This window comes from Camelus ferus, chromosome 2 (genome assembly GCF_009834535.1).
Source record: "Camelus ferus isolate YT-003-E chromosome 2, BCGSAC_Cfer_1.0, whole genome shotgun sequence".
Taxonomy (NCBI): domain Eukaryota; kingdom Metazoa; phylum Chordata; class Mammalia; order Artiodactyla; family Camelidae; genus Camelus; species Camelus ferus.
Genome location: NC_045697.1, coordinates 2,377,017 through 2,388,305, shown reverse-complemented (window position 1 = coordinate 2,388,305; position 11,289 = coordinate 2,377,017). Strand labels below are relative to the sequence as shown.

Here is an 11,289-nt window from a genome sequence, read left to right as displayed (position 1 = left end):
TCTTTCGCCTCTTGGCCAGTTACAGCACAAAAAATTTGACTGTATTTTTTGTATGTGAAACAGTTTTCAACAAAGACCCCGTCCAAGAGGGGTTGAATCTGGCAGCCCGGAGTGCCCTCCTCCCACACTCAGGGGAGGTCAGGTGGGGCGAGGGGCGGGAAGGTACCCCACCCCGGCGCTGACGGGCAGGCAATAGAACCCGACACGTAGGTTACAAAGGTTTATTTAGAAAAGAGTTTGGTTGTTTTGGCTGTCAGTCATTTTTGGCAAACATTTAAATACTTTCCGTAATCAAAGGTTGTCAGTGCCCTTTTTCTTCTCCCTGGGAAGCTGCCCCACTGGTCCCCAGAAGTCAGCCCTTGCTCAGCGGTGGATGGGGTGGTGGCACATGTTGGGGGAGGGGGCAGGCTCCGTTCTCACACACCTGGGAGGATGCATACCACTGCGGTCCACGGCCCTGACCTCACAGCCACACCTTGGCAGGACCCCCGGAGTGGGACCCAGGCCTGGAGCCCCAGAAGCAGCCCCTTGCTGAGGTGGGAAGGCAGAGGGGTCTCCCCTTTCTCCTTCCCCCTCCCCGGGGCCCCTGTGTTTCTCAGCCCTCGCTCCAGTCCTGCCGCACCCTCCCCTGCTCCCTGGAGGCCAATCCGTCCCTGGGTCTCTGGGAAAGCTGCTCCCACTTTCTCCTCGGGCGCCACGCCTGCCCGCCCCCTCCGCCCGGAGCTGTCCAGGGTCTCGGCGCCAGGCAGAGTGCGCGGGTCACTGCCTGAAGCCCCTTCGCCTCCGTCGGAAGAGGATGTGTTTGAAAGAGCGCCGGAAGTCCTGATTGAAGACAGTGTAGATGACCGGGTTGAGCGAGCTGTTGCAGTAACCGATCCAGAAGAAGAACTTGAAGAGCGGGACGGGCACCTGGCAGGCCTCGCGGCAGATGCCGTACAGGCTGTAGCTGAAGAAGAAGGGGAACCAGCAGAGCACGAACACGCCCATGACCACCGCCAGCACGAAGGTGAAGCGCTTCTCGCGCGCCTGGGCCACCTTGCGGCGGCACACGCTGCTGCGCGCCCGGCGCCGCCGCGACAGGAAGAATTCGACGGAGCGCGAGCTGGCGCGCGAAAGGCGCCCGCTGGGGCCTGGGGACCTCTCGGCCGCCAGCGCGCCCTGCTCGGCCGTCCCCGACCCGGGCCCCGCCCCGTCGGCACCCGAGGCTCCCTCGCCGCCCGCGCGCCGCCGCCCGCCCCGCCGCAGCGCGCCCCGGCGCCGGCGCCTCTTGGCTGCCGCGCTACTGTCCTCCGGATCCACGTCGGCCCGCGAGCGGCGCGGGAGCGCGCAGTGCCCGTTCTCGCCCGCGCCCAAACCGTTCTCCGTGGTCGGGGACGCGCCGTCGGGGCCCGCGGGCTCGCGCTTCTCGCTAAGCGTGCGCGTGCGCAACTTGGCCACGCGGTAGATGCGTGCGTAGACCAGGCCCATGATGAGGCAGGGGGCGAAGAAGGAGCCGATGCAGGAGGACAGGATGTACCAGGTCTCATCGTTGAGGCCACACTGCGGGTAGGCGGCGCCGTCGGGCTGGCGGTAGAGCGAGACCAGCGGCGGGAAGGAGATGACGGCCGAGATGAGCCACACAGCCACGATGGTGGCCTTGACGCGGCGCGGGGTGCGCTTCAGGTTGTACTCGACGGCCTGCGTTACGGACCAGTAGCGGTCCAGGCTGATGGCGCACAGGTGAACGATGGACGAGGTGCAGAAGAGCACGTCGAGCGCCAGGTACACGCCGCACCACACCTGCCCAAAGTACCAGTAGGCCATGAGCTCGTTGGCCAGAGAAAAAGGCATGACCAGCGTGGCCACCAGGATGTCAGCCGAGGCCAGCGACACCAGGAAGAGGTTCTGCGGCGCACGCAGCGCTCGGCTGGTCAGCACGGCGATCACCACCAGCACGTTGCCCACCACGGTAAAGACGATGAGGAAGCCCACCAGGGCCGCCAGCCCCGCCACGGCAGCCGCCGAGTACTGGCCCGGGGGCGGCCCCCAGGTGGACCCCGAGGCGTTGGCGGCCCTGCCGCTGCCCCCCTCGCCGGCGCCGCTCGCGTTGTGACCCGCCGCCGCCGCCGCCAGCGCCGCCGCCAGCGCCGGGGACGCCATGGTCCTCCCGCAAGCTACGCGGTCCCGCCTGGAGCCGGGGCGCAGCCGCGGCAGCTTGGGCGCCCCGCAGCCCGGGTCGGCGCCCGCATCGCCACCTGTTCGTGCGCGCCCGCCAGGGACCGCGGCGCCCAACAGCTGGCCCTCGGCCGTGGTGGCTCGGCGGGCGGGCGAGCGGCGCGCCGGAGAGCGTGGCTGCCGGGCTCTCCGCCGCTGCCGCACGCGTAAGTGCAGAGCAGGAGGCGCCCGGAGCGAGCGGCGACGCGGCGGCGGCGGGGGGGAGGGGGCAGGTCCCGGGGTCCTCGCGCGGCCCCGCCCTCGGCCCGGCTCACGGGGAGAGCCCCGGCCGCGAGCCCACGGCAACGCGGCGCCCGAGCGGGCGTGCCTGAGCTGCCCCGCGGCCCCGGCGCCCAGCCGGGGCGCAGGCTGCAGGCGGCGGCGGCCCGGGCGCTCCGCCTCCCATCCGGCCGGCTAGGGCTCGGCGGGCCGCCGTTCCTTTGGGCCCCCGCGCCCGCACGCCGCCTCTGGCTCCAACTTTACTTTCCCGGGCAGGGCGCCGGCGCCGCCGCGCGTCCTCCTGCTCCTCCTCCTGCTGCTCCAGGCAGGGCGCCCCCCGCGGTCTTCGCTCGGCCGTGCGGGCGCCGCCTCGCCTGCCTTGGCTCGCCCGAGCTGCGCCGCCGCCGCCGCCGCCGCCGCCTCTTCCTCCTCCGCCGCCGCCGCCGCCGCCGCCACCGGGCGCTCGGCGCGAGTGTCGCCGCCCGGGCTCGGCTTCCAACTTGGGTAGAGTTGCGCAGCGGGGCGGGGAGCGGGTGGGCGGGGGCGGCCCGGCGAGCAGGCCAGGGCCGCCGGCCCGGGTAGGGGGAGCGGGCCCGGGAGCCGGAGCCCGCGGCCGCCTCGGCGAACCTGCCTGCGCGGCGCCGGGGAGGAGCCCGGGGCGGCGGCGCGGGGCGCGCGCTCGGCGAGGGCGCCCCCTCCAGGGCCGCCTGCAGTCTGCGGGACGGGGCTGAGTGCCGACTGGCCTGGGCGGTGAGTTCCAGAAGCTTGCTCTAAGACGGGAGCTTCCTCGCCTCCCCCGGGCACACGCACCCGCGGGCGCGCACACTCGCGCGCAACACCGGCGGGCTCGGGGTCCGCGGCCTGATTGGAGAGCCAGCCACTCGCAGCCTGGTGGAGGACGCGACGCTGCCTGGGTGCGCACGGGTGCTGCGGAGGGCCAGGGCCGGCTCCGACTCCCATCTCTGGTCGGTGCTCCGGGGCAGAACCATCTCCCCACCCCCGGCCGCAGTTGCCCTCCTCTGCCCGCTTCCAAGCGCTGCTGAAGCATGAATCATGACGGCGGTGCCCGTGGAAGCCCTGGGCAGGCTCCCAAGCTCTGCACCCATGTTGGCAATATTTGAAGTTTAATTCTTATGCTCCGTGGCCCAGCTTTTAAAGAATGGGGGATGTTTAACCTAACCGTTTCTGACAAACGCCCCAAACTGAATTGCCCGGATGAGAGGCGGTTTTGCGTGGGTGCCTCGTTTCTGCTTAGGGGCGAGCTTCTGAGGTCACCCCCGCTTACCCAGGTCCCACGTCCCTGTGCATTCGTTCCGCAGATGCGCACTGCTGCTCCGACCCCGTGTCAGGTGCTGGTCCCCACCTCCAGGCAGCCTGAGGTCTTAGGAAGACAGACCGTGGGAAGGAAGTTGGAGTTCCCAGGCCTGGCATTTCTCACTAGGATGAACAGGAGCATCTTTTCTCCCAGCAGAGCAGAAACGCACCTAGGCCAGCGGGTAGCTCTCTGCATCCTCAGATAGGGGGTGCGGTGGGGGTTGAGGCTGGGGGAGGGAGTGGGATGCCTCTGGGTAATAGGAGGGTGTCTCCGGGAGGGGTCAGAACTTCCCACCTCCCCGGGGACGCCTAGAAATGTGCCTGGCTTGAGGGCTGCGCCTCTCTTTCCTGAGCTCAGAGGCCTTCCCGGGAGAGCACGCTATCTTAGCAGAGATGCCAACGTGGAGCTCCAGCACCCTTGTTAAGCAGTTACACTGAGGAAGAGGGGCTCAGGCCGGCGCTGGGCTGGAAATCAGACACTCCAGATGGCAGACCTGTCCAAGAAGGTTAAAGCTCCCAGGCCAGTCCTTGGCATTGATGCCCTTTGGGGAGCAAAGCCATGACCGTATGTGACCCAGGGAGGGTAGAGGCACCATATTTGTGAAAGACCCCCCTGGTCCTGGAGGCCTAAGAGACCCCACTGACTGGGGCGCCTGGGGGAGCATTTCGCAGGGAAGACACACACAGCTGACCCTCCCTCATTGGCACACGCTGGCCTTGTCTGTATCAGGCCTCCTACCTGAGTGCTTGTTTTCTGGGGCAGATGGTGTCACACACTGAGATGGGGGCAGTGAATGTCATCGGTGCCCTGCAGCTCCTCCCCTCCAAGCCTGGCAGTGGGGTTGTCAAAGAAGGCTTCCTGGAGGAGGTGACCTTTGAGCTGCATTTGGAGAGTGACAGAAGTTTTTAGGAAGTGAGAGGCCCCTGTTGGTTGTGCTCCCTGGGGTGGGGGTGGACTTGTCCTGGAGGCATGGGGAGCCAGAGGAAGACCCAAAACCGGGACGTGGCGGTGGTCGGATGTAGATTTTTGAGAGATCTGTCTTTCTCCCAGCAGCTGCACAGCCATGTGGGTCTCCTCCTGACCACAAGGGGTTCTCATCTTTTGAGGAGCACTTTGGGGGATGCATCCAGCGTCCTGGCTCCACTCAACACTTCATGTGTTCACAAGCAAGGCCAGCCAGCATGAGGGATTTGGAAGAAGAGGACCCAGAGCTCCTGGGGGCCCAATGCACACAGGACGTCCCACTGCCCAGGCCACAGCTCTTCAGCCAGGCCAGGCAGGAGACATCTAGAGCGCCTGGCGGGCCAAGTGACTCAGGCCCCTGGGGATGTTTGGCCCGCCTTTTGACCTCAGGCAGCAGGCATCACACTGCCGGCATAACCCAGGAGGAGGAAGGAGGAAGCGCCTCTCCCGTGGGTCCTGGGCCCAGAGCTGAGGGCGGCGGAGGGCTGGGTCCCTGCGGAGTCCTTGGGGTAGAGAGCCCGGGCTTCAAGGCGCACTGAATGCAGTCCTGCTTGTGTGCACCAGAGGCCCCAGGGATGGAGCTGTTTGCAAAGAGCTGGAGAGGCCTCTCACCCCAACACTGAAAATTAAGCTTGACAAACTGCTCCCAACTGTCCCGTAACAGGCAGAACAGCACACGCCCGGAAAGACTGCCTAGTGGGTGAGCCGCTGACGGCCAGGCCTGGCTCAGCGGGACCAGGAGGGGTGACGGGAGGGCACTGTGGGGAGCCAGGCGGTCCTGATGGGGGATGCGGGCATGGGGGAGGGGTGGGGCGTCTCAGAAGGGAAGCCACGTGGAAGCAGAGCATCCTGGGGCTGCCAAGGTGTACTTGCCGTCGTTCCACCCACAATGAGCAGGGTCCAGAGGGAAAGCTTGGTCCGGCCAGGGCCACAACCACAGGCCGTTGGGTCCTAGGACCCCTGTCATAAGGAGGAATTTGGGTGCACACCTGCTGGGCGAGGTGCTCTGTGCTCCACCAGTGGCCTCAGCTCAGGTAGATGGTTGCCTGTCTCTTTGAACCAGCTCCCTGCATACACAAATATGCGTGCACATGCACACGAATCCATACATGCACACACACGTCCATGTACACACATATCCATGTGCATCTATGCCTGCACACTCACATCCGCACACAGACATCCACAAATCTGTACTGTTCGGGCACACACCCACATACATGACACAGCACACGCACACAAGTACCATCTGTACACAGGATGTGTGTGCGTGCACGTATGTGCACCTGCAAGCAGACACATGGGCACACCCCACACACTATGCACATGCATGTATCTGCCCACATATACTAAGCACTCACACACCCATACACATGCGCACAATCACACACACAGGCTATGTGCACACGTGTGTGAATCTGTGCGCACACCTCACTTCTGCATGTCGCTGCGCACACCCACTCGTGCACCCGCACGCATGCACACACCCACACGTGCGCACGTGCCTGGGGCCGCGCTCAGCCTCCCAGGCTGCAGGGAGGTGGGGTTTCTGCCAGCCCATGGTGGGCAGCTCTTCCCAGGTTTCAGGCTGGGTTCTGCCTTGGCCTGCTCACCTCCACTGGGTCTCCTGTGTGCCCCTCAGGGTGGGCCGTCACTGGACCATGTCTCTGTCTGCTGTGGGCTCTTGGGGACAAGCCATTTCTCTGTCCCATTGTCTGGTGCGGGCCTGGCTCACAGCTCACAGTAGGGGCTCAGTCAAAGTGTGGTAGAGGGATGGGTGGCTAGCAACCCTGCAAAGGGCCTGCTGTCTTCCATCCTCCCCAGCTACGCTGATGCCAGCGGTGTAGCTGGTGCAGGCGGGGCCCGGCAGAGCACGGCGGTGCCTGAATGAGCCACTCTTGCTAGACCCAGCATCCTCTTTTGCTTCTGTTCTGTGGAGGTTGTGGACTTAAACTCCCACTTATTCCCTTACTTGCCGTCTGGCAGCCTTAGAACCTCCTGCCTCCCTGGGCCTCAGTTTTTCCATCTGTCAAGTGGGGCTATTGACTAGATTGTTCTAAGATCTGTGCTGGCTTTGCCCCCACTTGGCTTGGAGCTCCTGGAGCTGGGCTTCATGTCCACCTGCTGTCTTTGCCCTCAGTCTGTCCCTGGAGGGAGGGAAGGGCCTGGAGTCCCAGGAAGAGCCCTCCACTTGGTTGGCTGGTGTGGGAACAGAGGCAGGCAGGCCTGGCTTGCCAGACTCCACACCAAGGGACTTGTTTTCTCAGCTGGGCTGAAGGTATTTTTTTTCCTGAAATTTATTTGAAATTTCATTTTTAAAGATGGGGCAGGGAAAAATGAGGCTTGCTCCTCTCCCTCCCCCTGTGCCCCAAAGACTTCTAGAACCACTGTGTCTTGCCAGAGTGTGGCTGGGATCCACCGGCCCAGGCCTGGCTCTCCTGGACCAACCCGCAGACTGAATCCATTGCAGTATTGATCACACTGATGGGTTTGCACGGCTGAGTTCTTCCAGAGCTGCCGGAAGTCCCTCTGGGCAAAGCAGGGCTTGGGGGATGGTCCTGGACTGGCAGTGAGTGTAGTGGGTTAAAGCAGCGGGCCTTATTGAGCACCAGCTGCGAACCCCGTTCAGCCCAGGGCCCTCTGGGGTTCAGGCTTGTACCCACCCTCCACCTGTCCCGGCTGCCTTCTCATGGGTCCCCTCTGCCTGCCCAGCTCTGGGCCTGACTGGTCCTCCCTCAGGGGCTTGCTGCTGCCCAGATGCCTGAGCCTGGCATTTGAGGCCCCTCGGGGCCTGGCCTTGACCTGGACTCTGGGCTCGGGCTGACCAGGTGTCCCCACATGACCTCAGGAAGCCGCCTTCACCCTCTGAGCCAGCATGGCCTGTGGATGGGGATAACGGAGCCCCTTCCGTATGGCAGACGTGCAGGTTCTCCAGGATGATGTGTGCAGAACTCGTAGCCTGGGGTGTCCAGACATGCTTCTGCCTCCGTTGTCACCCCCTGGGCCTGGAACACCTGCTCCTGCCTCTGCCTGTCACCCACCTGAGCAGGTGGGAGGCTCGGCTCCGTGCCCCTCCATGCCAGGCTCATCCTCGGAACCCCACGCAGGGTTCCACGGCCCCAAGCAGCCATGTGGCGTCTCCTGGAGTCACTTCCCTGAGAAGTGTCACTTTGCAGCTTCTCCTCTGGTCACCCGCCGGCCCTTGGCACCCCTGCCCATCAGCAGTGCTCATGAGAGCCACCATTAGGCCAGGTCCTGTCCTTCGCAGTCCGTGGGTGGTGGGCCCGCCTCACTCTTTGTGTCCCTTCCGGATGTGTGCTGTGTGGTTGTCCCATCCTGTAGATGCGGGTGGAGGCCTGGGTTGCTGAAGATCCCATGTGGGTACGAGCCCAGGCCAGCGTGGTCCCCTGTCCCACTGTTGTCACGCTGCCTCCTGTCTCCTCCCGGTAACGTGAGGACTCAGCTTTCATCCAGCAGACATCTGGGGGGCACCTCCTCTGTGCTGAGTGTGGACAGTGCCTGGCACCACTCAGGCCCAGCCGAGGGTGTGAGGCACAGGCCCTGACCTCCAGGGAGATGCCAAGAGATGGAAGAAGGGGCTTCTGACCTGCTTGGAGGCTCAGGGAGAACTTTCTAGAAGGAGTAGGGGCTCTGCTCAGACTGGAGGGTATGGAGGCAGCAGCCTGTCCAAAAGGTTCCACACCAGCCATGTGCCCAGCGGCCAGCACTCACCTCCTCCTTGCCCCCTGAGGTAGGGGAGACTCTCAGGTGGCCCCCAGTTTCCTGGCCCTTGGATAGCCCCTCCTCCTGAGTCTGAATACCATGGGGGCATCACTGCCCTGACAAGGTCCCTAACCAGTTGGCTTTGAGTTAATCAAAGGAGATTATCCAGGGTGGGCCTGACCCAATCAGGTGACCCTTTAGAAGGTGATGAAGCATCAGAAGTGCCTTCCTGCTGGCCATGAAAATGCAGCATTGATGTGAGTGGCAGCTGCAGGGGAAGGACCTGAATGACCTGAATGTGGTCTTTAGAAGTGGCGAGTGGTCCCTGGCTTCAGCCACACAGCCTCAGGGAACTGAATGCTACTGACAGCTGTGTGAGCCTAGAGGGGGTCCCTGGGCCTCAGATGAGAACATGGCCTCAGCTGACACCTTCATTTCAGCCTCCACACCATGAGTATAGGGGTCAGTTCACCTGCACAGGACTCCTGGTCCGTGGAAACTGAGGTAGTAAATGTGTGTTGTTTTATGCTGGTAAAGTTGTGGTACTTTGTTATGCAGCCTAGGTGACTGATACACCCGCATGCCTGGTTTGTTCTGGTGGAGGAGCAGTGATGTGCCCAGGAAAGGGGGACCCCTTCCCAACCCTTGGGGAAGATCATGATGCCTCTAAGCCTATTTTAAGGTGGACCCATTTCCCTTCCCCAGTGGCTGGAGGAGAGGTCACATGACCAAGTCCCAACCAATAAAACCTCTGTGATGAAAAGTGAGAAATGTGCGAGAAGACTCACTGGCTGCCTTCCTGTTTGGTCATCTGTGTGTGAGGATGTGACATCTGGAGCTGCAGCAGCTCTCTTAGGGTTAGGAGGAGCTGAAGATGAAGACAACAGGAGGAAAGAGTCTGTGTCCCTAATGCTGTTGTCCTTGAGCTTCCAAAGGAACCCACGCTGGAGCCAGCCTTTTGCCAGACTTCCCGCCAAGGGGGACACCAGTGACCTCATCGTTTAAGGCCTTTGGGGAGGAGGGTTCCGTAACTCACAACCGGACACATCCTAGCTGATTTGCTGTCCTCAGCCCTGTCCTGCACCCTTGGAGAATCATTATGCCAGTCTGTGGTGGGAAAAATCACACACACACACACAGACATCCAGACCCTGTGGCTCGGCAGCCTTACATCACAAAAGGGACTTCACTGATGGGATTAAGCTAAGGATTTGAGATGGGGGATTATCCTGGATTCTGAATGAACCCTCAGTGCAACCACAAGGGTCCTTCTAGGTGAGAGAGACTAGGGGGTCAGAGTTAAAGGAGATGTGATAACGGAAGCAGGGGGCAGGGTAATGCACGGAGCGGGCCACAAGCTCGGGATGTGGGCGCCTCTAGAAGCTGGAAAAGATGAGAGAGAGTCTCTCCCAGAGCCCCCAAGGGGAACCAACCCTGCTAGGCCGTTTTACACCTCTGGACTCGGAACTGTAAGATAATAAATTTGTTGTTAGAAGCTACTAAGTTTGTGATCATTTGTCACAACAGCAATGGGAAACGAATGCAGAGCCTGTGGGCATTTGGGGGACGAATGAAGGAGTGAATGGCTGTGGTAGACATGGTGGGACTTCATAAACTGTCAGGTTAGACACGAGGGGTCGCCACACCACAGTCCCATCTCGGTCGCGAGTCACTGTGTGATGTTGGACGAGTCACCTGCCCTTTCTGAGCTTCAGTTTCCCCACCTGTGAACTGAGGATCAGGACTCGGTGGTCTTCCTGGGCCCTTGCAGGCCCCCTGAGTCTAGGAGGGCTCTGTTGGAGCCGGGGAGTCTGGTGGAAGGAGATCCAACTGCCAGCCAGCCCTGCCAAGTCCGAGCTGGAAGGTGGGGGCTGGTGTGTGGCCACGGGGGCTGGTCAGCCCTGGCTTGGGTGGACTGGTCCAGGAGTCTCAGGCCATTTGGTGGGGAGGATGTGTGCCTCCTGCAGGCCAGCAGGTGCTGCCAGGGAGGAGAGGGGAGCCAGTCTGGGCCAGGGGGACTCAGGGCTCCTGGGAGGGCTCAGAGGTGCAGCTGACACCTGCTTGGCTTGTGCCTCTAACCAGCGGGGGGACTTGGAGCAAACGGCTTTACCTCTCTGAGCCTCCTAGTAGCATCTGAAGGATTAAGTGGGATTCTGTCAGGTGCCTAAGAAGGGTAACACCTTCGCCTGTCAGCTCTCGGGACCGGGCTCGTGGGAGGGAAGAGGCCTCAGAGCAGGGCTGATGTTAGGATTTCTTTATATATCTATGTATTGTTTAGCTTGCTCCGAGAGCTCGAGTTACTTAGGCAAATAAAAAAATTCTAACAAAAGAGAACCAGGGTCTTACCACCGCCGCACTCAGCAAGCTCTTGGCGTATCACGGGTGACATTATCATCGTGATGCTCACTGCTACCTTGTGTCCCCGCCGAGTGAGTCACTTTGCAGTGTCCCTTCAGGCTGGACCCCAACCCCGCTGGCACACCCCAGGCCGCAGGAGTGCACTGCCTTCTGAGCAGCCCAGTGCACCCCAGGAGAGCTTTGGTAGTTTGCGACATTGACAAATGGCCCCAGTGCCCCTCTGTGCCAGGCTCCATCTTGGCCGTGGGGACATAGGGCCTGCTGCGGGGGCTCCAGGCTGCCTTCCTAGGGATGTGCGAGGCCACTGGAGGGGCCGAGCAGCGGGAGGGGCTCCCTGGAGAGGGGGCTTCTACACACAGCTTTGACAGTAGAGGAGAGACTTCCTTGGACGAGCAGATTCCTTCCCGGAAACGTCCCCCACGGCCCCCAGAGGTGCCCCTTCCCCCTCAGCCAGGCTGGTCCAGCCCCCAGCATGACCCTGGACTTGGCACTGAGCCTCCCGCAGGGGCCAGGCCTCC

General features: G+C 62.4%; 2 protein-coding genes across 2 annotated transcripts; one reads left to right on the top strand and one right to left on the bottom strand.

Annotated features, from left to right (window-relative positions):
- Positions 1–207: 207 nt before the first annotated feature.
- ADRA2C (adrenoceptor alpha 2C) lies at positions 208–2,981 on the bottom strand. The gene has a single exon (XM_032493219.1). The coding sequence runs from the start codon at positions 2,137–2,139 to the stop codon at positions 760–762; it is 1,380 nt and encodes a 459-aa protein (XP_032349110.1). The 5' UTR covers positions 2,140–2,981; the 3' UTR covers positions 208–759.
- Positions 2,138–9,912, top strand: LOC116668302 (translation initiation factor IF-2-like). Its single transcript, XM_032495495.1, has 4 exons — positions 2,138–2,602; positions 2,995–3,162; positions 3,732–3,908; positions 9,119–9,912. Exons 1-4 carry the CDS (start codon positions 2,138–2,140, stop codon positions 9,416–9,418), a joined length of 1,110 nt encoding a protein of 369 aa, XP_032351386.1. The 3' UTR covers positions 9,419–9,912.
- The last annotated feature ends 1,377 nt before the right edge of the window (positions 9,913–11,289 follow it).

Coding starts and splice junctions, on each gene's coding strand:
- LOC116668302 (XM_032495495.1), top strand. CDS start 2,138: ATGGTCCTCCCGCAAGCTACGCGGTCCCGCCTGGAGCCGGGGCGCAGC. Junction 2,603..2,994: donor GGCGCTCCGCCTCCCATCCG/GCCGGCTAGGGC, acceptor CGGCCCGGGTAG/GGGGAGCGGGCCCGGGAGCC. Junction 3,163..3,731: donor AGTGCCGACTGGCCTGGGCG/GTGAGTTCCAGA, acceptor TTCGTTCCGCAG/ATGCGCACTGCTGCTCCGAC.
- ADRA2C (XM_032493219.1), bottom strand. CDS start 2,139: ATGGCGTCCCCGGCGCTGGCGGCGGCGCTGGCGGCGGCGGCGGCGGGT.